We start from the raw sequence: 27,013 nt of genomic DNA on the forward strand, positions 1-27,013 counted from the left end.
GAGGCGAGCCAAGGCGAGTCGAGCTGGTACTGGTAATGGAAAAGCGCCAGAGGAATGAATTTCCCAGTAGCCTCTTTAACCTAAGTCACCGCCGCTTCACTTACTGTCCGTGTTGCCTGGCAACCAGCCAACCACAGTGAAAGAATTTGTGTTTTTTTCCCTCTTAGTGAAGGGGGGACAAGAGAAAGTGAGAAAGAGAGAGCAAGAGACTGTATACACACCCCCCTCCTCAGTTTGCCAAGTAATCACGGGGTTCCGGAAGTTAACAAGAAGCGTCCGGAATGCTGGAAACCAGAGGAGTGCCAGAAATTAATTCACACACCTAATAATGTCATTATCTTTGATGATGTCATCAAATATTTAACACTCTGATATATCGGCATGTACTCAATATACCACATAGGGATTGTGATATAGATATGGATTAGGTCCATAATGTAAGCCTATGGGATTTAATACAGGTCGAATTACTTTGAGAAGTATTTGATGTGATACATCCCTTTTTCTTTCATATCTGTAACACAAGTTACAGTAAAAGTGTGAGCAATGATAATAATGACACTTCCCTAAGCAAACACTACTAATAAAGGAAATGGCATAAAGTGACAACAGCATATTAGCTAATTGACTATTATAGCACATTACAGCATATTATCAATTAACTATTATTAATCTAACAGTGAAAACATCACTCAGTGTTTCAAATATGATATTGTAAAAATGAAGCTTTTCACAAAAAACAAAAAAACAAAAAAAACCCTACTGTGAATCTATATTGAGGAACTGATGTTTCTCGTGAAATCATAAATGCCATAAAGATGGTCAATGTAGAGGATATCTTGGGGCTGTTTGTTCACATCGTTTTGTTCTATAATATATCCAGCCCAGGCAGATTTTCCATACTATTTATAGATTGCACTTATGCGAAGAAAATCTATAATGCAGTTGTGATGGAATAAAGCCAATGGCGAGCAATGAAATATAAACTGTGATAATAACGGCGCGAAGAATATTGTTTTATTGGAAACAACATTGAGCCTTTTTAGACACACATAACTTAAATGTGACACCTTCAATTTCAGTCACCCAGATAAACCACATTAGCACACACACAAATACCAAATATGCAATGTACAGCAATCATCATAATTCCCAGCACAAAAGAGAAACACAAAGCATTTCATCATCAGACACAGTCACATTAGGTGCGATTTACAGTTATAGTTTATTTAGACCACTTCTGCATGTTGTGTAATATGTTGGCTGAATTAGGCCTTCAATAAATGAACACAAGTGAAAAATGTCAATAACAGAATGAAAGCAAACAAATGGTCGTTTATGGTAATTTACAGTCGATACATAAAGAAAGCTATTAAAGTTTCTGTAGCTCATAATCCTCTATGAGCATCTTTCCACAGATGGTCGGAGGTGTACATTGATCCACCCTGTCCTGCTTAGCGCATATATAGCGCGCTTGAGATGTTTTCATCTGGTCAGGCTTATTTCAGAATTCCCCCTGGTCCATTGTTCCCCGTCCTCCTCCTTTCCTCAGAGGGGTAGTTTCATTGCCTGTCCCGTGGATCTGGACTCCTCTCCCCCACTGCTCCTTTCAGCTTCTGGGTTAAACATTTATCTGTGAATAGGGAAAGCACAGTGCCAAAACAAATCAATGTTTCCCACTGTCCTGATGTGCATGACTTGACAATATCCTGCCCAGCTGGCCCACTGGGCAACTTAAGTTGTGTGTACTTTTCTCCCTGCTAGAGGTTTGTTGCATCTGAGTTTCAAATTTGTTGAGTACAACAATGCAAATAAGCTCACTGTAAAAAAAAGTCGCTGCCTTAAATTGTTTAAGTACAATCAACTTGGATTTTAAGTCATTTCAACTTAAATTACATTAAACTGACTTTAAAACAATGAGTTGAATCTATAACTTTGAACTTATTTTGATGAGTTAAAGCAATATAAAAACACGTGTTGTCATAATTGACCATATATATTTTTTTTTTACTACAGAGCCTATAGAACGCAACAACTTACTGGTGTAAAACCAGTACTTTTTTTTCTTCAGAAAAAATATTTGTTTTTGTGTGAATTCTATTCCAATGTCTAATATTTTTATATATAAAGATAGGCTAGCCATGTACATAGCAGTTGGGTTAAAAATAAACTACAAAGTTTTTTTTTTGCAGTTTATTAACTACAACAATTATCCAGTTATCTACAATCACATGTCTGCATATTGTTTCATTGTCATCACACGAAGTTGTTATTTATGCAGTGAACTGAACTGTAAATGTTAAAAACAGCTTTTATTTTGTATAGTTAAGCCTTGTATAGACTGACTTTAAAAAATAACCCCTAAACTCTAGAAAAAAGGTTCTAACCTCAAAGGGTTCTGTGGTGCGTTCACACCGCCGCCGGCGAGAGCGTCAAAGTGGTTGGAAGTAATTCATTTTCAACCAATGAAATGGTTAAGTTCTAAACAGAACCAAATTAGGGTTCTTCAGCTTGTAACAAGCTTGTAACAGAACCCTTTTTGGTGCTAAATAGAACCATTTTAATAAGGTTCCATAAATAACAATGTTTTGAAAGTGCTATAGGAGCTTAATGGGGTTATAATTAACTTTTTAAACAATAGTTTATATTCATTAGGCTATATTAGTATCTTCATATTATTAATTTTATTTTTTTTATATTATTTATCAAGATTTTTTTGCTCCTATATCTGCCTGGTCTTATAATATCTTGTTGCCTCTATTTGGGTTTTACATAAAAATAATAATAATAATAATAATATATATATATATATATATATATATATAGCCTATATAAACCAGCATGTTGTGTCAATTAGGTATTTTAAATTTTTTATTGACATGGCAAATTGTAGCAAAAAATGACAGTGCTCTAACAACAGTTATTAGCTGAATACATTAATAAATAACAGTTGACATTGAACATGATATTGATAAAGACCAAGTTCCAGTGAAATATCTTCACAATCCACTATGATGTCTTTATTATTATGTGTGTGAGCGAGTGGCAGTTTCTCTCTGCAGATGATGAGGTTATGGTACATGACAGCAACTGAAATACACAATTGAATTTAGAGTTGCAGCGTGTCTCTTCCATTTTTGTAAAAACAATTATGTTTATGACGGCCAAAATTAGCAAAAATGGACAGTATGAGCCTTTTATGTTAAAAGGTAAAAGTGATATAGAGTCATGGGATAGCTTTAATGTTTTTTTTTTTGTGACTGGGTATGTTTATGCATAAAGTAAGATCTAAAAAAAATCTAACAATATGGATCATAAATTCAATATCTCTATTTGTGGAGAAGGAAAATTAGTAGGCTATCCTTGAACAGAGCTGCTCACACTTACATGTTCTGTTAAACTAAAAAGAGAAAAATACATTATTGTTAGGAAACCAGTAAAAAAATGTTAAGTTAAAATTTATAGACATTTTAAGAAAGAAATAATTTACCCGTTGAGAGTGTGTTGACAGTCTATGTAATTGAATGGCTGAGCTCTAGAAAATGAGTAATGAGGTGGAGTTGACAGTTACAAATTTGAAAAACAAAAAGGCGGGAATAAAGAACCCTAAACTCTAACACAAAGAACCATTTCAGAAGGGTTCTTCAGGACAATACAAATCTAAATAACTGTTGCTAAAGAACCTTCTTTTTCTTTTTAGAGTGAAACCTTTCATTGGGATCATTTTATGGATTCAGTTTTAAGTAGCCTAATTAATTTCGTTTTTATTAATTTCTCATTTTAATTACATTTTATGATTTAGCAGCTAGTAAACATATCACTAGAAAAAAAATGATGCAATCATTAAAGACATTTTTTTCCATATAGGCCTAACCTTTTTCGCATAAAGCGTTCTTTAAAAATCAGCCAACAACCTTAGGGTTCTATAAAGAACGCAATTGAACCTTTTTTTCAAACATTCACTCAAGTAGCTAATAATAAGTGCGTCAGCTAGCACCGACTTTCTCTTTAAAATGTAATCAAAAGCATAAACATCTTCCTTAAACTACACAAAAGCCATAAATTACGTCTAAACGCCAATGGGGTTCCATTAATGCTTCTATTAAATGAGTATTATATCTGTGGATAGCGGTTAACCCTTTCAAGTATAGGCACTCAGGATTGACGCTCGTGAAGCGCCTGTGAAAAGGCGGCATGCAGCGGGAAAGACTCTTTTAGCGCCAAATGAGCAATGGATTGCACGCGGGCAAGACACCCCGCGGAACTGAAGAGGAGGTTAACTCGCTTACTTCAGAGAGACAGATGAAAGGATAAAATAGTTTCACTTTAAGAGGGAGGAGCAGTGCCCAGGAGGCGGGAGTTAAGCCATGATTTATTAGGAGAAAAAGACAGCGAGGGGATCCTTCAGCTCGCGCTTGTCACGCTGACGGGTTGAGCGCTCTCTAGATTGTTTTGGATATTTTACCTCAGTAGCCTACTTTGCTAAAATGTGAAGGTTTATTATTGTAGGCTGAGTGGTAGAAGTAGTAAATAACCTTCAATGATTCTCTTTCAGGTAGGCCTACCTCACCAGAAACACCTGCTTATCAAATCCACACTAAAAAACACTAGAACACTAAAAAAGGGAAGTGTTCTCGCGCTGTCTGAGGTAAAGCAGTGTACTAAAATAGGTGCATATCTATTGCCATAAGAGAACGTTTAGGGAGTTGGAAGTAAAAAAAAAACAAGAACAAAAAAACGCTATGTAACATGTTAAGTCCTGTAGAGAAATCATTATGCATTTAGACTGTGTAGCCTATACCATAAAACCATTAGGCCTATGGTGGATGGTGTTTATTAACAGATAGGCAAAAAGCAAACAAACTTGGATTAGAAAAAAAACCTGGTCGTCAAATATGCCAATTTTTGTCACCCAAAATATGCCGTGATTTCACCTCTCAAGCTTGGCTATCGGCCTATTATATGTATTTATAGCCCATTTATAGCTACGTAGAGATATTTATAATTCTTGGTAGTGGCAAGAAAAATCGTGTTTTTGCTAACTTAAAAACTACAATTGACAACAGGCATTTTTACGACAGGCTATACATAGCCTATTAGTTTTCTTTTAGTTCAGTAAAAAAATGTCTTTAAACTTATGTATTATAGAAATAATAATAATAACAACAACAATATTATTATTATTAGGCTATTTTTATTTTCTCATTTTTATGTAGCCTAAGACATTTAGGCCTATTGTTTTAAAATGATCAAGTGGTCACGTATTTTACGTAAGTGCCTGGTTACAGCGTTGTACTAGCTTTCCTCACCCATAAAGGTGTCCAGAAAACAAACGTCATGCAGTGTGTGTAAACAGAATAAACAGTGTATGGATTGTGATCACTGTTGAGGAGAAAATGGGGCTGTTGTGTCTTTAAGAGGCTGCTGGTCCCTCGCTCGCAGCTGCTGGCTTGTGTGCAATAGAAGACAGTGGAGATTCATTACTTCTACAGCACAATGGACATTTATCACCCCATGGTGTTATTCAAATTCAGTACCAAGCGAAGATCATCCCCACTCCCTCTCGCCGTTCGTCGTGGCAACACCGGTATTGTTACGAGAGCCTGAGAAAAGCCTTCATAGGAACGTGATAGTCTGTGCCATTCCATAAGAACCGTCCCATCAAGGCATTGCTGAGGGCGTGCGGACTCTTCGAGCGACCCAACGCATCCCTCCTTCTTGCATTTGACCATTTTCTCCGCTTGCGTTAGTGAGGATACAGCGCTCACGCGCACAGGACAGAGGCTTCCTCGCATTTTCATCACCATTGCGTTGTAAGAAGAGGCTTTGCTATAACATCATCACACTACGGGCAGCACAAGTATCGAAATGGCTCGACTGGAAATGGTTTTTGATAGTTTTTTCGGTCTTTGCCAATATCAGATGATGATATTGCTTGATGTCGAGAGGTGGAACTACAAGGATGTGCGCCCTTACAGGTGCAGAAATGGCGAAGAGCTGCTTCTGTTACAAGGACTTTACAAAACAGCTCCTTAGCTGATTTTATTTTATTTCTTTTTTTTTTTCCAAAAGTGTTTCTTGTTCTTATGCGGTGATCTGAGGTTTTGCATTTTGTGTGATTTCAATTTTTTAACAAGCGCACTGAAAGAGCGTCAAACTTTTAACCCTCTTAAAGGATATGTTTTCTAAAAGGATTATAGAATGCGTTCGAAGTTTAGAATTTTACTGTGGATTAAATAAAAAAAAATTTAGTCGTTTGTAGGTTTTAGGTTTATTATTTTTCTGAGATGAAAGACCAATTGCAACTTTTTTTAAATTAAGAAAATAGAATTAGAAATCGTTCGTCAATCCTGAGGTAAACTGTACGTATAACAGAGATATAAACTAACGTCAGTTTGTCTGTTTATTTCGTTACAACCCGATATAGGCTACTTTTGCCTTTTGAGGTAGGCTAATTCAAAGAATGGGAATGCGGAACGAACCTGTTTTAAACAGGCTTATACTAGAATGATATTTTGTGTGAAAATCTACTAGGCCCAACAGCCACAGGGACACAATGAGAGATAGTATTTTGGTTTACACGTGAAATATATATTTTCATTTTGTTTTTTGTTGCTGTATGTGTGTTGTGACCAAATTATTCCTTTCAAATGGTCCCAGAGATTGATTGTCCAAACGCAATTCTTGTCAAATATAATTGAAATCCAAGAATTGTGCCTGGACATCTGTTGCTGGAGATTCAACATCTTCGTTCTGGAGGACATATAGGCCCTGTTGTCTGATGATTACTGTAGCTACACTAAATATTAATTTTCGTAAAGTTTCGCTAAATGTAAGACGCTCATTATGACACAGGGACGATTATTTTACTTTATTCACATAACTTTGAATTAATGTTCCTTAGAAAATGCAATGCATTAAAATAATTATCCAAACACTTTTGTTTTATGCTTTCGCATCCTTGATCATATTCGTCTGGGAAATTGAATATGGTTTATTTTCGTTGAAACGAAAAAGGCTGTATGTAGAACAGCAGTAGTTATTTGAATGTTGCTCAAGTTGTAGCATATTTAAACAACTTCCCAAACGAAATTCGTTGACTAAGACTTGTTTTGTTCGTGATAGTATTTATGCTTTTCTCATTGTGAATGGTAAGTGAATAAAAAGTCACGCTGATTATAACAGCATGGTGGGAAAATGCAGTGAGCATGCTTAAGTTTCTCATTCACTGCAGACTGCCATCTTTTGCCCAAAGCTGCATGGTGAAGGACTTTTCCATCAAACGGACTGAACTAAAACGCCATTAACTGAAGTCATTTTCGGCCTCATACTGTATCACTCCAGATAATGTTTTGGTTTGGCAACTGCCTTTATTTAATGTTGTATTTTACAGTAAATCTGTCTGTGTGTTTCAACGCACACTAGGCCTGTATGAGACACAGTGTCAGGCAAAATAAGCGTGTGTGTGTGTGTGTGTGTCTTGGCATCTGCCTGATTTTCCAGGACTAACACTAAAAATTAATTTGAAAATGAATTTTCTTTAATCATTTTGTCTAAATGCAGTTTAACAGCGGGCAGCTGTCGGTAAATAGTTGTTTTGCCTTAATTTGATATTCCATTTCAGACAGTCGATTGATTGTATTGGTAACTACGTTCCACTTGCTGAATCAATAAACTGCTAATTACACTACAAAGTAGTTTCAGTGACGTTTTTGACAACGAAAAACATAACACCAAAATGTGCAACGGCCCAACGGGATTTCGTTTGATTCGGAAGCATCGACTTGAGGGCGAATTAAACCTTTGCACCTGCACCACGTGTGGTTGAGAAGCCAAAAGAAATACTGCTTTAAAATTAATTCGAAACACATGTGCACTAGGCTACCACTCATTTCAATTTACTCTTTTGTTTGACCATAAACTTAATCTTTTGTGGATTGTGATTAAAGTTAAATGCAGGGCCTGCTGGGCCCCACGAGTTCTTTGAATTAGGCAAGCCTTGAATAGCTAATATCAGCGTAATTTATTAACAGCAGAAGTTTAATCACATTGACGACTGTTGGGATACAAGCCAGACAAACGTTTTGGTACACGCATTTACGAAATATAACTATTTAGCGTTTTTAAACCTAACGATTTAGGCCACCCTTAAAGGGTTATGCAGGGGAGGCCTATCTTGACTGTTTAGAGAGAAATTAATTCATAAAAAGTTACATAATCTGCTAAATCAAAGTAGCCCATTTTCCCCTTCGCTGATTTCAAAATGTTCTAGATTTCAGTTTGACTGCTAATAAATTCGAATAGGCCTATGTCTTGGCTATACATGTCTTAAGAAATGTCGGTGGTGTTTTTTTTTCTGTCGCTGTTGTGTTGAGACGTTTTTGAAAAATGCTATTGCCTTGCCTGCCGATGGCGCACTTCTAACGGCTGTCGACGTGCAACCGTTGACTAAACCAGCTCAGATGGAAGCACGGGCCTCCAAAAATTAGGGCTGAATGCTAATTAATGTATTAATACAATCATATTCTGATGGACTGGTGATTCAAGAGAGAGGTAGTAAACATTCAGTAGGCTGTTTACTTTGTAGCTAGCATTTAGTTTCAGCCAGGTCTGGACGTACAAAAGTGTCAAGACAAATGGTTTATTTGGTATGAATACGAGACACCATAATTATAGATTAAATGATCGAGAAATCACGATTTTGAATGTGTGAAAAATAGACTAATATTAATTTTAAAATAAAGGCTAAAATGTTGCTAGCCGAGTCCGACAGAATAAGGCATTCGGAATAGGCCTAAATTGACCATTTCTGCGTTGTTTTCATTTTCAAATGGCATATAGCAATATATTTTATGCTTTTGGCTACGATAATAACGATATTTTTTTTCTTCAATAGAGGAAAATGGCCGTGCTCCATTTAGTAAAATCGGTCACGTCGTCTAACAATAAAACCATTAATTTATTAAGCTACGTAGGCCTAATTCAAATTGTTACTTTGACGTTGTTATAAGATCTACATTGCAATTTCTACATAAAGTTACATATTCGTATAGCTTGTGTTTGATGTGGTATTATTTTTGGAAATTATTTAATATTTGTATCGTTAAGAACATAACAATAACATAGGGTGCTTAATCAAGTGGGTTAAATCCATTCTTGAATGAAAATAATAAAAACAATACTAAAAAACGACGGTGAAATATTAAAACAGCCTCAAGATACCACGATAGCCTGTGTGAAATTAATAGAGCGGCTATAAAATATATGTTCACTTCGCACCAGGCTATACAAATATTTTAGACAAAAAAATGTAAGAATGTACTTACTCTTAGAATAGCTAATAGACCAATTCTGCAAACTAATTTCACTGAATTAGCCTACTAGAATGTAGGACAAAAATATAAATTTTCTAATATAGGCTATATTTAATAATATAATATTTTGTCCGTTTATGCTAAAAACCAAAACACATAAAAAGTAGGCCTAAGCACATACAATTAGTATGTCTAATCTTCATTATAAATAACGTATTGAAAAATAAGCGAAAATGAAAATGTGGATCACATAGCCTATAAGCCAACTTTTAAGTCTCTGTAGGAAGTGTCTTTAATAAAGGAGAAATTGACTCGTGGCCTCCCAACAGGTCACACTGCTGGAGAAGCATGTTTACCCCTGTATTCCCCCTTTCACCCCCCCCACACACACACACTTCAATACTGACATCACGCATTTCTCCCTCGACATCATTAGCATCTGTATTATAGTGTTACTATTATCATACGGGTTTCCGTTGCAAATCGAGTCTTCAGCCAAGAGATTTGTGCTCGACCTCCCGCCATCATCCTATAGTTTATTCTAATGAATATTCTATTTAAAGAAAGTATACATAAATGAAACATAAAAGATATCTCATTTAAGTGCCATTCATCCGTACGATGTTATATGCTAAAATAATAGGTCGCCCCAAAACTTATAATTAATATTTAGAGGTAGAATTAGGACTACTTTTAGGTATACTACAGCAGTCTATTAGAAGTGAAGGAATGCAATAAAACCTTTTGCCCTCACATAAATATTTAATATCAAATAATCAACCTTCTAAGCTTATGACAAATATAAAACATTAATGTATAATGGACAGCATAAATATCTTTATTCAAATACTTAATTGCAGTAAATTTAAAATCAAACTAGTGCAAAGAAAACAATATTGTGGCAAAATTTACACAATATTTATTAATTCAGATAAAAAATATAGACTTACATAGAAAACATACAATTGACAGCTGTAAAGGCATCAAACAGAAAATGAATGAAAATTATAACGGAGCCTTTTGACATGGGGCAAGCGGTCCATCATGTCTCCAGAGAATCCATCTGGACACTGGCTAGACAGAGTGACCTTCCTAATGAGCCATTGCTCCCCATCGTAACCCCTCCACGCTCTAGTAAGGTACGGGACAGTGAATATCCCTCGGCAGCCAGATTCCCGGTGATGTTACGTTTTATTGGAATTAAAACCAAAATAAAGTCTTTTCACCAGATTGGTCGAAAAGCCCGGGCTCGGAATTGAAATCGGCCACCGATGGCGTTGTTGATGGATCATCTGATATTTGACCTTTTGAAGGGTGGAGGGGCTTCTGAATGGGTGTGGCATTAATTTCAGAGTCAGTTAGCCTCCATGAAGAGTAGAGATAAACACAACGTTATCCTGGTCCTGAAGCTGGTATTCCAGTTCACCCTGCAAGGGATATGGATGCACATGCAAGAAAGAAAAAAAAAAGAAAAGAACATTTGGCTCATAAATATCATCTTAAAATTTTTTTCTAATGTATACCCAGAAAAAAAGTATATATTTATTGTAAATTGTAGAATTCATTAGAAAGAGTTGCAGCTTTAAATCAACACTTGATTTGCAGGTTTTAGTCATTGACAGTTGTTGAGACATTGACTTTTTTCAATTGATTGTTACTTTAAATTACGGTCTGATGGCAATACATGTTTTCCTGAAAGAACAACCCAGCACAACCTTTATGTGCATTAGATGAATGAAGAGAAGCTGACACTGGACCTAAAATGAGCATGACGTTAAAACAGAGAGTGGAAGGAGTGATTGAGGAACTGTACACACACACACACACACACCGTCTTACCATTAGTTCCCAGTCTGCGTCGTTAATCAATACGAGAATCCCAGGTCTACTGTGTGTGTCAAAAAGAAGAGCTCATGTAAGTGATGTGAGCTACACTAAAACATGACAGTAAAGCAACTCTCTGATAAGAATACGCAGCCTGAATGTACACAATGAATATCTCCAGTGCTGCGGTTTTCTAGGACCCTTGCATCCGCAGTTCATTAAATGAATGAGCTTCTCTCATACAAACATACACATGCAAGATGAAACACAATGAAGACTATGCATAGAACATCCTCTCACAAAGATTAGTAAAATATTTATAATTACAGAAATCAATAACACAACACCGCATTATATACACAATATAACTTTGGATTTTGCTTTGTTTCCAACCATTAATACATGCCTACTCAGATTATGCCTAAAAAAGAAAATATTTTAATAATCATAAGGAATTTTATATATTTTTTTTATATTTGAAGTACGAGGTGCTAATGTAGGTGAAGGGGTTGCCCCTCACGGCTAAATAGTCAACGGTGAGGTTTATACGCCATTGAAGACTACACAGTGTATCAGAGGTATTTTCAGGTAGCAGTCCATGCTGATAACGGCAATAAAGGCCATTTACGATGATTCTCTCTATAAAACCTGTTATCACAATTTCAAAAAAAAAAAAAAAATCCACTCAGTTTAGTTTTTCAAGGAAGCAAGGTATAATTTCTTATTCCTGATGCATTCAAAAAAGTGAAGTATTTTTTAACAAAAGGGAATGTGGTGTGATTCTACCTCCTTGACCCCACGGAGAATCTGCAGCGAACACGTAGCACTGCATTTATGACGAGTGTGTGTCTACAGCACGCGTGTATATTTGTCTGAGCATCATCCTGCATCGGTAACGCATTTACTGTGCGTCTGCGAAGTGTGTGTACTTACACAGTGTCGCCCTGCATAAAGAGCTCTGGGCGCTCCTTCAGCATGTTCCCTCGGATCCACGCCAGCAGCTGCTTCATGTCCCCTGTAAGAGTACCACAGAGGTCAAAGTTCACAGGTCAGAGTTCAGTGAGCCAGCCCCACGGTCGATGTGACGCGACAGAGCCTCGAATGCAAGGTGGGGGAGGTATATCAAGAATAGACTCACCCACTGTCATTTTTGAGCGCACCATTGAAAATACAGCAGTGATGCCGATTAAATTCAGATTCATAAACACAGAGACACCATTAACTGTAGCCGTATCAGCCTGAAAGCACCGACCAGGTAAACGTGACTGGAATAGGTAGGTTTAAAATAAAGAAGGTTAGCACCGAAAAGCTGGGGGGGGGGGTGTTGATGATTGATGGATATAAACCCAGGGCGCCAATGTGAATTCAAATTAAATCTAGGATGTCTGCACACCCCCCACAAAAACAAAATGTGCTAGAAGCCGACATTTGTAAGCCTATGATTATAAAAAACAAAAATGTTTCGTAAATACCTGTATGCCAAAAAATTTACTTAGAATGTCTTGGTGGGTGTTGTAAAACAATCACAATTTTTTCTCCTGAAGCCATTCAAATAATACCCAATCAAAGGTATTGGATGTTATTCCACTAATTGAAGGGCAATAAAGTTTAGTCTTCAAGATTTGTGTTGTTTGTTCTGTGATAATACAAGCGCGTGATGATGGATGATAATCGTTTTATATCTGTACGTGTGTGAGCAATGAAGCTCCGCTGCCCAACATGGCGGAGAAGTCAGTATGTCCAACATCAACATTGTATCATCAGCGTCCGTTCTGGAACATACCAGTTTCCTGCTCGGAGGGGTGGTGGAGACAAAGACGGAGAAAGAGTGAGGGAGAGGGGGAGAGAAAGAAGGAAAAGAGAGAGATGTTTTCATTTGATCTGGGGAGGAGTTTGAATTTATTGTTAGCGAGTTTGCTGTGGTTGACACAAGGCTGGGCACGCAAATTGCGCATTTTCCGTATTTTGAAGATCGCTAGTTCGTCCGTATGAAAAGCCATTACACTTATTGGAAATGTGACATCAGAGACGGAGCTTTTAAAAACATCAGAAATAACTACCGCACTGCCCACCCTATCGTAACACATGGGTAGAATCACCTGCACAACATCCATACTGCTGCTGATCCCTGTGCATGTTTCATCCTTGTGTGAAAAAACATAACCTTGATAACTTACCCTAACCTTTGGATATAAACAGGATGAAACAAGACTTCAATGTGTTCTTATGTGTGTCAGCAAAGATCTTGACTGTAAATCCGATAAAGGAAGTTCTTTTTTTTAAAGGAGGTCCCTTAACTGAGGAGTTTGGCAACATTTAACAGTAGATGCTTTACTGACACACATCTCAATTCAAGCAGCTGGGAGGGATATATAAGGTCTCAGGTGGGCAATGGTTACTAGAACCAGAGAACCTGTGAGGGGGGTTGGGAAACCCTTGGTGGGTTTGAGGACACGATGACCAGAAGACATAGTCTATAGCTAACTGGCTATGCAAACATGTATAATTAGACCAGGACAAATTAGCAAGAGGACGAAAGCAGAGGGCAAGTGGGTGCAGGAGCGAGGGTCTATACAATACTCTTGACTGGGCAAGTTTCCACCAGAACTGAAGCTTTCAGAGATGTCAGCAGCACCAATGCGTGCAAGTGTGTGCGCTTGTAAGCGCGTGGCGTGCTTCTCAGGGAGAGGAAGGGGTCGAGCAACAGAGGCTGTTTCAGGTTAATTGGATCGCTGTCAGCCTCTTCAGTTGTGTAACGATCGTTGTACCTTGCAGCTCAGCTAGCCCACAATCCTGAACCTATAAAGAAGAGTGATGCTTGCCTCAGTGCTAAGCTACCGCAATGAATATTGACTAGTACCAAAAGCAGGGGCGAAAAACAGACGTGATCACTTTCAGCCACATCACTCCTTTGATTGGGAGAACTCGAAAAAACAAAACCAAAGCAAAAGTCTCCTGCTTCGCACAAAGGGTGGTTTATGTGAGCCAAGGGCAAAGAGTGAGGGGTCAACAAGACGGCCCATGTTTCTTAGCCCTCTTTTGTAGGGGTAAGGGAAGAATGGCAGACGAAAAGGACTGTATAGGTTGTGGTGAGGTAGGAAGATACAGAGGCAATACAGGACTAGGAGGGGGGAGTATGCGTCATCGCAGATAGGTGCATGCTGGGATAAAGTCTGCGTGGGAGGGTGGCGGTGTCTGTAGCATAGTGGCTGGCTAACTCTCTCCGTTTCCTTTCTCTTTTCATGACGATCATCATTATCACCACTATCTTTGGGTGGGAGGGAATTAAGTCATTCATCTTGCTCAGGATATGAGGGTTGGTGTTTCTATGACAATCCTGTGTGTGTGTGTGTGTGTCCGGCAGCGGGGGGCTCTGCACTACTCATCAATCACTCAGAAAGGTCTGGACCAGTGGACAGAAAATTTAGGCGGGATTAGTGTAGAGCATCAGTGTCAGACGTAGCAATCGTAGCCAGCCATCCGTGATGTTCTCAAATCATGCCCAAACACATGTACAGACTATGGGCTTCAAATGTGCTCCAAGGTCATCCCCTAGGCCCCCGCGAGGTCTTGGTGGCCACATTCCCTGCTGCCGTCCACTTTTGTGGACAGGTTGTCGTGGATACTCCGGTGCCATGGAGCTTGACCCTTCTCTTGTTTGGCAAGGCCACCAAAGTGCACATAGTGTTCTCGACCTCGGAGCTGGGACAGGGATACAAAATACTGACAAACTTGGCCAAAAGTTCTAGTCCTGTTCAATACAACTCAGACCTCAAGAGAAGGACGAACACTGTCCATGAGACAGGAAAAGTGACAGGTCACCACAAAAATCTCTGCAAATCCTGTTTTTTTTCCAACCAGATCATCCTTGAGTTACCAGGTTGACTTTAAACAACCCATTAACAACAACTTGACTTTGTGAATTTACCAGTTGAGGGAAAGAAAGGGTTTATAACCCACTAACTAAATATCTGTGGAAACCCACATGGTAGGCTCAAAGGAACATTATATCCTAACTATTAATATACTGATTAGTTGGATGAAATTTGCTCTGTAGATATCACCATTATCCACTAATCACTTGCCCTATCCCAAAATGTCAACTACAATTCCTCCAGGAACTTCTGAGCATGTGCTTGGGATATAAGGTCTTGCTTTACCAATCCATCTTTTCCACTAATGACTCTCAAATGACTTGCTTTCCAATCCAGAGATGGCAGAGAACATGTTACCCACTCACTGCTTAAATTCAGGGGGCAATACAAGCACTCCCCCACAACCAAACATCCCACCGCTTTCACCCAAATGTCCCACCAGGAACCCGTAGGAATGCGAGGTGTTTGTAGGAGTGGGGCATTTGTACTGTCAGGCATCCCAAAAAATGACTGCACACAAAAAGGACTTAGTGCTTTGTAACAATTGTCCCTCCCTCCTTTACTGGCCCTCCATTCTCCATACCTTTCCTGTGACCCCAGCACTAGGCATAAAAGATCCATCAACAGTATCACTGGCTGCATTTACAAGTGAAAGGGGCCCAATAATGGAGCAGTTAGGGGAAGAATGGCTGGGCACAGGGAGGCTCACAGATGTTGGTGGTTGAGGGGGAGGTGGGATGTATGGAGAAGGGGCTCAGCTCCATTGTTGCTGAGGGAGGGGTGGAGGGGTGGAGGGGGAAACCTCGATTTGTGATGGCAGGCCGGCACTTGTTTGCCATTGGCCCAATGTCAGAGTGAAAGCAGGACTGGCTAGAAGAAAAGGTGTCCAGGGAAGCGTGTGAACCAGGGCTCTGAGAGGTCAGGGGAGGAAAGGAGGCGAATGGGAAAAGGGCATCAGGCAGAGGGGCGGCAGAATAAAAGAGATAGATGTGGAGAAAGAGGCACATAATTTGGTATGATTTGTGTGGCTTTCTTCTATAGGAGTACCAGAGAGAAAAAAGGGCATCCTTTCGTTCTATAAGGGCATAAGGCCAATAAGTGAATCCTACATCCGAAACTTTGGTATTGGGAGAGAAAGGGAAGAGATATTTGGACCTAATAAAGTCATCAGCACTGAGAATGGTAAAGCACTGGTTTGAAAAGGTGAAAAACATTTCAAGTCTGATAGAAGTCTCTTAATATTACCCAACCATAGGAACATCTGAGCATTATCTGTGCTCATACATTAGATGTAAAAGAATACTTCAGTAAAAACTTTACTCTTTAAGAAAAAAGTAACAAACTAGATTTTCACATTGTCTGAAGACAACATTCAAGAGTTTGACCGTGCAAAACTAGTGTTGTTATGCAGTTGAGGTATTCTGAATATTTTTTAATACATTGCTATGGTTGCTGGGGTGTTCTTGGTGGTAGCTTTACTGTCCTCAAGTTATATTTATATTTGAGGTTTATGTCACTAACACAAATGGTGCAGGACAGGTTACAAGCTTAAGGCCAAAGAGACAGTTCACCCAAAAAATAAAATGCTGTCATCATTTACATTCCCCCATGTCATTTCATAAAATTAATTTGAATGAAAAATGAAAGAATTTATTTTCTTTCTTCTGTGGAACACAAAAGAAGATATTTTGAAAATGTCTCAGTGATTTTTGTTCATTATATGGACAAAACCGGTTGAAACACTTCACAGAATAGAGTCATACAAGTTTGGAACGACATGAAAGCAAGTAAATGATGACAGGATTTTAATTTTTTGGGTGAAAGTTATGCTTTTAATACTTACGAGTCAGGCGTTTGTTCCAATTATGAGTAATAGTAACAGTGATACTTGCATTAGCAAACTCCACAAACACAACCGAAGAGGTCAATCTTTTCATACTCACAGGGATCTGATTGGCCAGGGAGTGCCACATGATGATTCTTGACTCCATCAAACAGAAGTTCAGCTCCACCTCTAAAACAGGAAAAATACAGTGCATATAATGCTGTTAATGCCTCTTACAGGTACAGCTTTTAACAATAATGATATGCAGTGAAGGTTCTCCCATTTCCAAAATCATTTAACAGTATCATGCAGCTTTTACTTAACATCTAATCCATGACGAATAAGAAACCCCATCTGATTATTGTCCTTAAAGGGTAGTTGGGTGAACTAGCCCTGTAACGTTTTGCATCTGACACCAAATGTCACAGAGACTTTTTAAAGTTGATTTTATGATTTTAAGCAGGGCCAAATAGCACTAAGGACTTATTGGTAGGGCAGGCAAATTCGGAGAGGCTAGCAATAGCGAGTTAGCTTTGAAAGCATTAGATCAAACCCTCCCTTCAGAGCATCTCTAAAGCCACGTCTCCTTCAAAACACATGAACGCACACAGCAGAGTCTGCAAAGCATCACGAGAAACGGGTGTTGAATTACCTCATGCCTCGAAGCACTTAACATTTTAATAATAATGAACGTAAACAACTTACAGCGCTCTTATTTGTACCACCTGACTGCTGCAGTTTCATTTCGCCGTTGATAGTGTTGACATAGAAACGCATCCGAACAGCTCGGACCGAATGAAATGATTGAACGAAATTTTTTTTGTTCCCGAGACTTCCACAGATGATATATGTAAATTTTTTAACAAATAGACCACTTATATTATTGATTGCTATCAGGATGTAAATAGAGTTTCAACCAGTATAACAAAAAAGTGTTTATGAAAAAAATTGCCTACCTTTAAAACTCTTGAAGATTTTTCAGGTATGAATGTGGTAATTTCCTTTTTTTGTAAAGGAATTTACATAACTTATAACACCTAGCCTAATTCTAATGAATTTGCGCAGACCAACGTATCTACTCCAAAGAAGACAACATCTCAGTATACTGTACAGTTTAATTAGCAGCATTTAATAAACGCAAACTCAGTAAGTGACAGAGATCTGTGCAAGATCGAGAGAAGGTGCATGTCAGTGAAGAAAAAACCCACAAAAAAAAAACAGAGAGGGACATGAAGTCAGAGTAGGACTCATGTAGCAGGTGCAGACCCTATAAAGAGAGCTCACATCTCCTGGAGAATGCCCAGTTGTCCTCCAGATCGCCCGGCCTGGCGAGATGCCCGTACCCTAGCGGTACAGAGAGAAGCCAGCCTGTGTGCCAGCCTCAGAAAGGCCACTCACAAACACCACCTCTGTCCATAGACAGTCACATAGGACTCTGTAGCAGTGACAACTTTGACCGAATGCAACATTTTTCTGCACCCGATGAATTAAGCCCAATATTTTTTTTGAGATGCTCTCCCTTTCTGTCACTCTGATGCAATCGACGTTCTCTGTCACTCTATAGCTATGTTCGAAATAGCATACTGCCATAATACAGTTGGTTTCTGTAATATATACAAGATGTGTACTATGCACAGTATGCAACGTTTCAGCATGCATAGAATATTCTGATGGCCTAGGACATTTGTCAAAACAGAGGGCACTGTGTGGGACACAGTATCCCACAATACAGCACGCTCACACAACTTTCCATTTTTAACAACCTTCTCACTCATTCTGCCGCATGAGTGAATTAAAACATTTTAACACAAGATTGTATCAAAAAAGCAACACAACCATCATTTACATGATTATAACTGAACGGCATTCACCGAACTGCACAATGAAGTGATATGCAAAATGTGATGAGGTTGTGAGAACATCGATTGCATCAGAGTGACAGAAAGGGAGAGCATGTCAAAACAAATCTTGGCCAGAATTCATCGGGTGCAGGAAAATGTTGCATTCGGTCAAAGTTCTCACTGTTTGAAATGTTTATTGCTGGATAACCTGTTTCACAATCTGTTTTTACAATATGTTCACTGTACGATGGACCAGTATGTAGTGAGCAGTCCGCTAGCATGCCATTCCAAACCTAGCCTACGTTTTTTGAGAAATACTGAAAAGTTATCCAGAGGTTGTGCCGTGACAAAGGGGTTAGCGCACACATGATCTGACATTGAGTAGAGGAGCTTATATGGTTCGAATCCTGCTGGCAAACTTTCCAAATCCCATTCTTACTCTTTCCACATAATTTCCTGTCTTCTCTCTACTACACTGTAAAAAATGCTAACCTGTAATTGTTACATTGGAGCTATTTCTACCTGATCTTACCCTAAAATTTAGTTTTGTGTGACCTAATATATAGGTTGATACAGTAACGTTAAATAGCATTATTTATTTAAATAAAAGCAATTAATTTAGATGTTACCACATGAAGCACATTTTTAGGTTACCATTTTTCAGTGTACAACCTTTTATAATAGAAAAAAATGAAGTTAAACGAGTTGGAAAAGTACGCATTTCCCCAACAGACGAACAGCAATAATCCACCACTAATGGAAATATCATAATATGATAAAAGACACTGGTGCTACACTTGAGTACTGTCAAAAAAATAATTATGAAAAAAAAACTTTTAAGAAATGTGTCTCAAACCTTTGACATGAGGTTAAAAGCTATTTCTCTCTGTGTTGCATTAAAACATCCACTCATTGATTTAACCACTGTTCTTGTTTATAGACATCAGGAAACAAAATTTATATTAAGAATAAAGCTTCTCCCACAGAATTTACATCAACATCGACTATTATTTTGTTAATTTAAGCGAGTGAAGCAGATTATTTATCTAGTAGGTTTGAAGCGCACGCGCCACCTGCATGATTGACAGCTCCGACAACTCCTCAGCACGCGCAGCTCCAAGAAAATAAATAATATGAATTTATTTCTATTATGTTACTTTACCAATTACGGTAAACCGGTGTTTTCGTGTCATCACGGCAGCTAAACAGCTAAACAAATAACAGGCTTTTCCGGCCAGGTTTAATCGCTAAAGCTTCTGTCGAATTGTTTTGAAAAATGATAATGCATTACGTGCACTAATGTGACCATTGGAACAAGAGGAAATGTGATGAATAATAAAGAAAGCAATAAATACAAACCCAAACTCCAGATGCAGACCTAAGGGCGCTGCCATGTTGCTGCATAACCCGGAAAGAATGGCACACATTCACCGGAAATGACATCTTCCTCTGAGGATCCTATTCGGAGAGGACGGTTCGTGTTGTTTCAGAGACAAGCCTTGGTTTTTCTTTGGGTATTTGCTGTATTATACATTATAAAGAACTAATAAATACATTGATTGAAAGTTAACCTTGTAAAAATATTTAAAATCATGTCTAAAAATATCTAAAATATGTCCTGTAAATTATATTAAATTGCGGATTAATGAAAAACATTATATTATATTATAATGTTTAATATATAGGCCTATTATATTAAACCTTTACTTTTAACTATGCTCTAACTGTGTTATATCTTAATATATATATATACTGTGTATTTAAATGGTAAACATTTATTTACTCAATTTTACTGATTACAATTTCCGCTGACCTCAACATTTTTTTAATTGTATACATTTTATTGATTACAATTTTTTTTTTGCCACAACAATTTTCAAATTGGACCTTTACATTTGTATGTTTCATGATTCTTTTACTGTTCAAATTCGGCAGAAAAATGGCAGGTTTCCATTGTCAGATCAGGCCTACCTGATGTAGAGTAACAATGCCAAAAAGTCCTATTGCTGATTATAATGATTATTTTTATAATGATTATTGTGACTTAAAAGTTTCCACAGTGTCCCCTCGGTCTCCTCAGGCGAGCGTGATGTATGGAGCAGTGATGTGGCGGTCCCCCCCCCCTCGCCTCTGTCACACTGCTGACAGGTCTGTCCCGACTACGAGCAGATTGAATTGCAAATCTCCTGCCTTCTGTTGGCGTCCGAGGATGAACTGGCCCTTTGCAGCCGGCCATTCATGTGCTAATGTGAGGGGCAAGGGGGGGCCCCGGGGCCACAGAGAGTCACATGAGGGGACACTTGGGACTGACTTCCAAAAAATACTATTTATCACAATGAATTTGGACTATCAGACTGGTATGTGTACACTTCACTACATGTGTTGTTAACGTATAACCGCGATTAACCAAACTGATGGGAGACGTGTTCAGAAATCCTGGCTTCTGTTGTGTTTTTTTTTTAAAGCACAGTTGTTAACTTTGCAGGTTGCACACGACTGACAGTGACATGAGTTCAGTGGTGTGTATGTGTGTGCATGTGTGTGTGTGTGTAGTTGTGTGTAGTTGTGGATGCGGCATGAGCTCTAGATTTAGATGACAAAGTGTTAAAGCACCAAGACATGTAATCCAGTCACTTTACATGTACTTATCCGTTCAGGACATGACAGGCTGTTCCTGGGCTGTCACCAGCGGCTCCGTCTGTAAATAAATCCAAAACAAAATAGAGAGAAAGAGTGAAATAAATTCAACAAAACATAATGACACAAATGTAATCAAAATCGGCTGGAAAGAATGAGATGCTGCCTGTCACAGCGTTACCCAGCTGCTTTAACACAATCTGAGGCATTTTCAGAGCAGTAATGTCAAGCCCAGAACCCTGTTGTGTTGGAAAACACTTCACCCAGAAATAGCCCACAGGCACACAAAAGGCATTTTCACAAGATTGAAAAACAAATAGAAAGTCACATACTATAATACTGCAGTAGAATGGCAGGTTCACCTTGAACTTCCATTTATTTTTTGTTTTAAATATTCTGTTTTGCTTGCAGAGTCAGTGCGATACACACTCAAACACACACACACACACACACGCACACACAGATGTGACACACACACGCAAACACACATGTGACACACACACGTGACACATAAATATATAATAAAAATATATTAATATAATAAAAATATATTAATGTATTAATAATAATATACTAAACATATTAAAACAAATTAAACACTTAATATTACTCTGTAAAGCTCATAATATTTTTGTTTTTTGGTTACCGAATATATATATATATATATATATATTAAATATATTTTAATAGTATTTGGTAAAGATGATCAACTTTGCAATGGTTATATATATACTATATACACATATTTATATATATAGTGTATCTAATTTTTTTAATGAAAAATGAATTTGTATTAATCTTTAATAAAAAGATACATATTTTACTCAACGTTCACAGGTAAAGTGATCAACTTTTTCTGTTACCAATATAAATGGTACATTTTAGCACCATTTTTAGTCACGTGCACATGAAATCTAATTTGAAATCTTGTTAATCTTTACAAAAACACCAAAATAGTTGGTTCTTAATATATTGTATAATACTCCATATTCCAGTTTTGATAAGGTCCTGTTCTCTTTCAGAGCAGATTGTGGGTTTATGCTATTGTGTGACTTGTCGTTTGAGTTCACAGACCACTGCGGCCTTCAATAAAAGATTTGAATCTGCATTTCCCCAATATTTTGAGCACAGTGGTGTGTGACGGGCAGCTCGGCGTGTGTGTGTGTGTGTGTGTGTGTGTGCTGAGTGGGCATTCAGTGCCTCATGTCCCTGTGTCTCTGTCAGAGCGCCCGCTTTACCAGCAGTGCCTGGTGGACCTTTCTCTGACTGACACAGCTGTGCTGGGGACATCACACACACACACACACACACACACTGAGAGATTGCATCATGGTTTCTCTGCAACCCCCCCTCCGTAGCCACCATCTTGTCTTGGTGAAGTCACTTTAGCCTGACGCACGACAACTCAAAGCCAGTACGCATGCTCTGTTGCAGTGCATTCACACGCGCACACACACACACACACACACACACACACACACACACACATTGGTGCACCTATCATTATGAGGACTTTACACAGGCGTAATGGTTTTTATACTGTACAAACTGTATATTTTGTCCTCTAAACCTACCCATCGCAGACAACTTTCTGTATTTTTACATATTTAATATAACATTGTTTAGTATGTGTGTTTTTTTAGCCATTTTAATTACGAGGACTCAGGAAATGTCCTTGTAAACTAAGTTTACGTTGTAATACCATTGTAATACCCATGCCATTATACAAATTTCCTCATAAATCATATAAACAAGCACACGCACACCCACACACGGGTAAAGAAAGACATGCATATTTCATCTTTATTCATATGCATATTCTGTTCACTTTTTTTTCACAAGTTTTATGAATAGAAACTACATTCAGATGGTTAGATTTGATTCGGCGCAGTTGTAGCACAGCTATTTAAAGCAATTCACCAACATAATATGACATCAATGATAATAGATTATATTTAGTAACTACACACTTACTCTTGTGTCTGCATCAAACACATATTAAAATGTGTGTTATTAAGTAGGGTCAAGTGCAGGGAGTTGAGGATGCTGACGTCACTACGGCTGACTGGAGACTATCTTGACACTGCCGCCACCTTGTGCTCACTTTGTAGAGCTGCACTCTTTCAATTCTGTTCACTTTGACCCAGAAGTGTACAACAGTAATATCATTTTAAAATATACATTTAAATATGTCATTTTAGCACAGTAAATAAATGTATCTAAAGATCACAGCAATGAAGATAGATAGATAGATAGATAGATAGATAGATAGATAGATAGATAGATAGATAGATAGATAGATAGACGGATAGATAGATAGACGGATAGATGGATAGATAGATAGATAGATAGATAGATAGATAGATAGATAGATAGACGGATAGACAGATAGACGGATAGATAGATAGATAGATAGATAGATAGATAGATAGATAGATAGATAGATAGATAGATAGATAGATAGATAGATAGACAGACGGATAGATAGATAGTGACCCTCAGTAATGTGTGTGTGTGTATATATATATGTTAAAACACTGGTATCAAATGTTCACAGAAATTATAACCTGTTACATTGTTAATTTGTGCAATTAATTTAATTTGTACATTTGAATTTAAGTTGTTATAATACTTTATATCATATTGTAATATGTACAGTCATGCCAATAAAGCAATTTGAATTGAATTGAATTGATAGATGGATAGATAGATAGATAGACGGATAGATAGATAGACAGATAGCTAGATAGATAGATAGATAGATAGATGGATAGATGGATAGATAGATAGATAGATAGATAGATAGATAGATAGATAGATAGATAGATAGATAGATAGACGGATAGATAGACGGATAGATAGATAGATAGATAGATAGATAGATAGACAGATAGCTAGATAGATAGATAGATAGATAGATAGATGGATAGATGATAGATAGATAGATAGATAGACGGATAGATAGACGGATAGATAGACGGATAGATAGATAGATAGATAGATAGACGGACAGATAGATAGATAGACGGATAGATAGATAGACAAATAGATAGATAGACAGACAGATACACGGATAGATAGACAGATGGATAGATAGAAAGATGGATAGATAGATCTTTCTTTCTGTACAATATATAGATGAGAGACAGAGACAGACAGACGGATAGATGATAGATAGATAGACAGACACAGATAGATAGATAGATAGATAGATAGATAGATAGATAGATAGATAGATAGATAGATAGATAGATAGATAGACAGATAGATAGATAGATAGATAGATAGATAGACAGACACAGATAGATAGACAGATAGATAGATAGATAGATAGATAGACAGACACAGATAGATAGATAGATAGATAGATAGACAGACAGACACAGATAGATAGATAGACACAGATAGATAGATAGATAGATAGATAGATAGATAGATAGATAGATAGATAGATAGATAGACAGACACAGATAGATAGATAGATAGATAGATAGACAGACACAGATAGATAGATAGATAGACACAGATAGATAGCTAGATAGATAGATAGATAGACAGACAGACACAGATAGATAGATAGATAGATAGATAGATAGATAGACAGACACAGATAGATAGACAGACAGAGATAAATAGATAGATAGATAGATAGATAGACAGACAGACACAGATAGATAGATAGATAGATAGACACAGATAGATAGATAGATAGATAGATAGACAGACGCAGATAGATAGATAGACAGATAGATAGATAGATAGATAGATAGATAGAAAGATAGATAGATAGACAGACACAGATAGATAGATAGATAGATAGATAGATAGACAGACAGACACAGATAGATAGATAGATAGATAGATAGATAGATAGATAGATAGATAGACAAACTTACTTTTGTGTAAGTTAACATTAGACCAATGAAAATAATACCCTACACTAATCTTAGGCATCTTCAGACATGGATTTCAACCTAAGTTAAAATCAAATACGATTTTAAATAATTTTAGGAGCAAATAAATTACAAAAAACACAAGCTTACTGTATTTTATTTTTTTGAAAAAGAGTGCAAAACATATGACATACCAGTATGTACAGCACATAATAAAAGGATGCAATCACGTGACCTCGTCCACCTCGTCTATCATCGACCGTTTAGGGGTAACTATTTACAAAACGAAATAGTTACACATTTACCTTTACAGTAGAGAAACCAAACACAAGTTACAGTCCTAGACCAGCAGGCCTTATTAAAAAAAAGTTTCAAAAGGTTCAAAACTTACTTCCATGTACTGTTTTTAGCTTACTAAACAGAGCCCTCTTCTGGCTAAAAGTGAAATTGCATACGATCCACTTTTCATCCCATAATGCTCCTCTATCTGTGACAGACAGCGTCATCTACTTTCAGATGTGCATTTATTAAGATACCTGAAAAAACACCATCAGAAAATTCCCTGGAAGTATGCATTGATATAGACTGGGTGTGAATAGCAGCCTGTATATGATACACAATAGATCGCGTTAGAACCAGATACGCTGAACTTTTCTCTTTATGGTACCCGGAAATAAGGGTAGAGCATTTACACTGCTGACAGAGGTATATGTATGTGACTTTGGGTTTTGTTTGGCTAAATCTACCAGAATATGAAAACAGTATTGGACTAGTAAGGGTTAATGAAACTGTTGCTATCATGTAACTCTTTCAAACTTTTTCACTCAATGAAAATAGTATTGGTACTTGCTCGTAGAAAACTCGCCAGCAGGATGTCACAGTGTTGCTATGCTTATGCTAGGGTGGTTGCTAGGTGGCAACAAATCAAAAGAGCCCACATCCAATCTCTCAAATCCCTCATTGAAGTCTATGGGATTTTTTGTTGTTTATTATTAATATATGCAGAATTGGAAATCATATATATGATCAAGTAATAGACCACCTCTCCTCAATATATAGCACAATATGAGGTATAATTAATATCTCATCCTAAAAATGAGCAATATGCATTAGCATTTCAACACAATGAGCCTCCATATAGCGGGTTGTGATTTACCTTATTGCCATAACATTACGTTGAATGCTTGAATTAACGTACTTGCTAACTTGTGATGGATGATCCGGACATGGACTTGATCTGTAATATTTTGTTATATGGGTCTCTTAAATAATTTACTACAAAATGACATTCATTGTGATATAGTCTCATTGAGAATATACATTATGCATCTAAAAAACATTGCTATGGCCGTATTGACTAGCATGGTCTGTCATGAAAGATATTAAAGGGGTCATATCATCATTTTTGCTATTTAAAATTTTCCTGATGTCCATTCATAATTTAGTCTTTCATGAGCATTTCCTCTCTCTTTTTGGTTGATAATTAAACAGGCTGTTTTTTTGCTGCTGTGCCTTTAAGACTTTATGCAAATGTCCTTCTTCATATTTGAAATGGGAAACACGAGAGCCGTGAGTTTGCTAATATAGTTATTTCCGCCCCATGTAACGGTTTCATAGACCAGTTTACACTGGAAATGATCCAGTTCCAACATTAGGATCCTTCTGAAGGATCTGCAGAGCTGTAGGTGCTACACACAACCTAAAAACAGTTCAATATGTGGTGGATTCGACCACTTTCACAGTTTTACTCCTATTATTAGTTCTTCTGATGTCTAGGAGTAAAGTCTGATTGCACACCCAATTT

The 27,013-nt window shown here is 37.5% G+C and overlaps 1 protein-coding gene across 3 annotated transcripts; it reads right to left on the minus strand.

The window, feature by feature from the left end:
* Positions 1–1,385: 1,385 nt before the first annotated feature.
* On the minus strand, positions 1,386–20,134 carry urm1 (ubiquitin related modifier 1). Of its 3 annotated transcripts, none has more exons than XM_056238996.1 (5): positions 20,039–20,134; positions 16,957–17,027; positions 12,072–12,153; positions 11,154–11,202; positions 1,386–1,633 (listed from the first exon to the last, which is right to left on the minus strand). In XM_056238996.1, the coding sequence occupies exons 1-5, from the start codon at positions 20,104–20,106 to the stop codon at positions 1,622–1,624; spliced, it is 282 nt and encodes a 93-aa protein (XP_056094971.1). In that variant the 5' UTR covers positions 20,107–20,134; the 3' UTR covers positions 1,386–1,621. The 3 variants fall into 3 exon arrangements, with proteins under 3 accessions (XP_056094971.1, XP_056094970.1, XP_056094969.1); XM_056238995.1 differs by lacking the exon at positions 1,386–1,633 and adding an exon at positions 10,130–10,741; XM_056238994.1 differs by lacking the exon at positions 1,386–1,633 and adding an exon at positions 10,833–11,071.
* Between the last annotated feature and the right edge of the window lie 6,879 nt (positions 20,135–27,013).

Source organism: Rhinichthys klamathensis, unplaced genomic scaffold (assembly GCF_029890125.1).
Source record: "Rhinichthys klamathensis goyatoka isolate OS25496 unplaced genomic scaffold, OSU_Roscu_1.1 h1tg000549l_1, whole genome shotgun sequence".
NCBI classification, from domain to species: Eukaryota; Metazoa; Chordata; class Actinopteri; order Cypriniformes; family Leuciscidae; genus Rhinichthys; species Rhinichthys klamathensis.

Coding starts and splice junctions, on each gene's coding strand:
- urm1 (XM_056238994.1), bottom strand. CDS start 20,106: ATGTGTGCCATTCTTTCCGGGTTATGCAGCAACATGGCAGCGCCCTTA. Junction 12,154..16,956: donor CCCTGGCCAATCAGATCCCT/GTGAGTATGAAA, acceptor GTACTCTTACAG/GGGACATGAAGCAGCTGCTG. Junction 11,072..11,153: donor ACGCAGACTGGGAACTAATG/GTAAGACGGTGT, acceptor TGCTCATTTTAG/GTCCAGTGTCAGCTTCTCTT.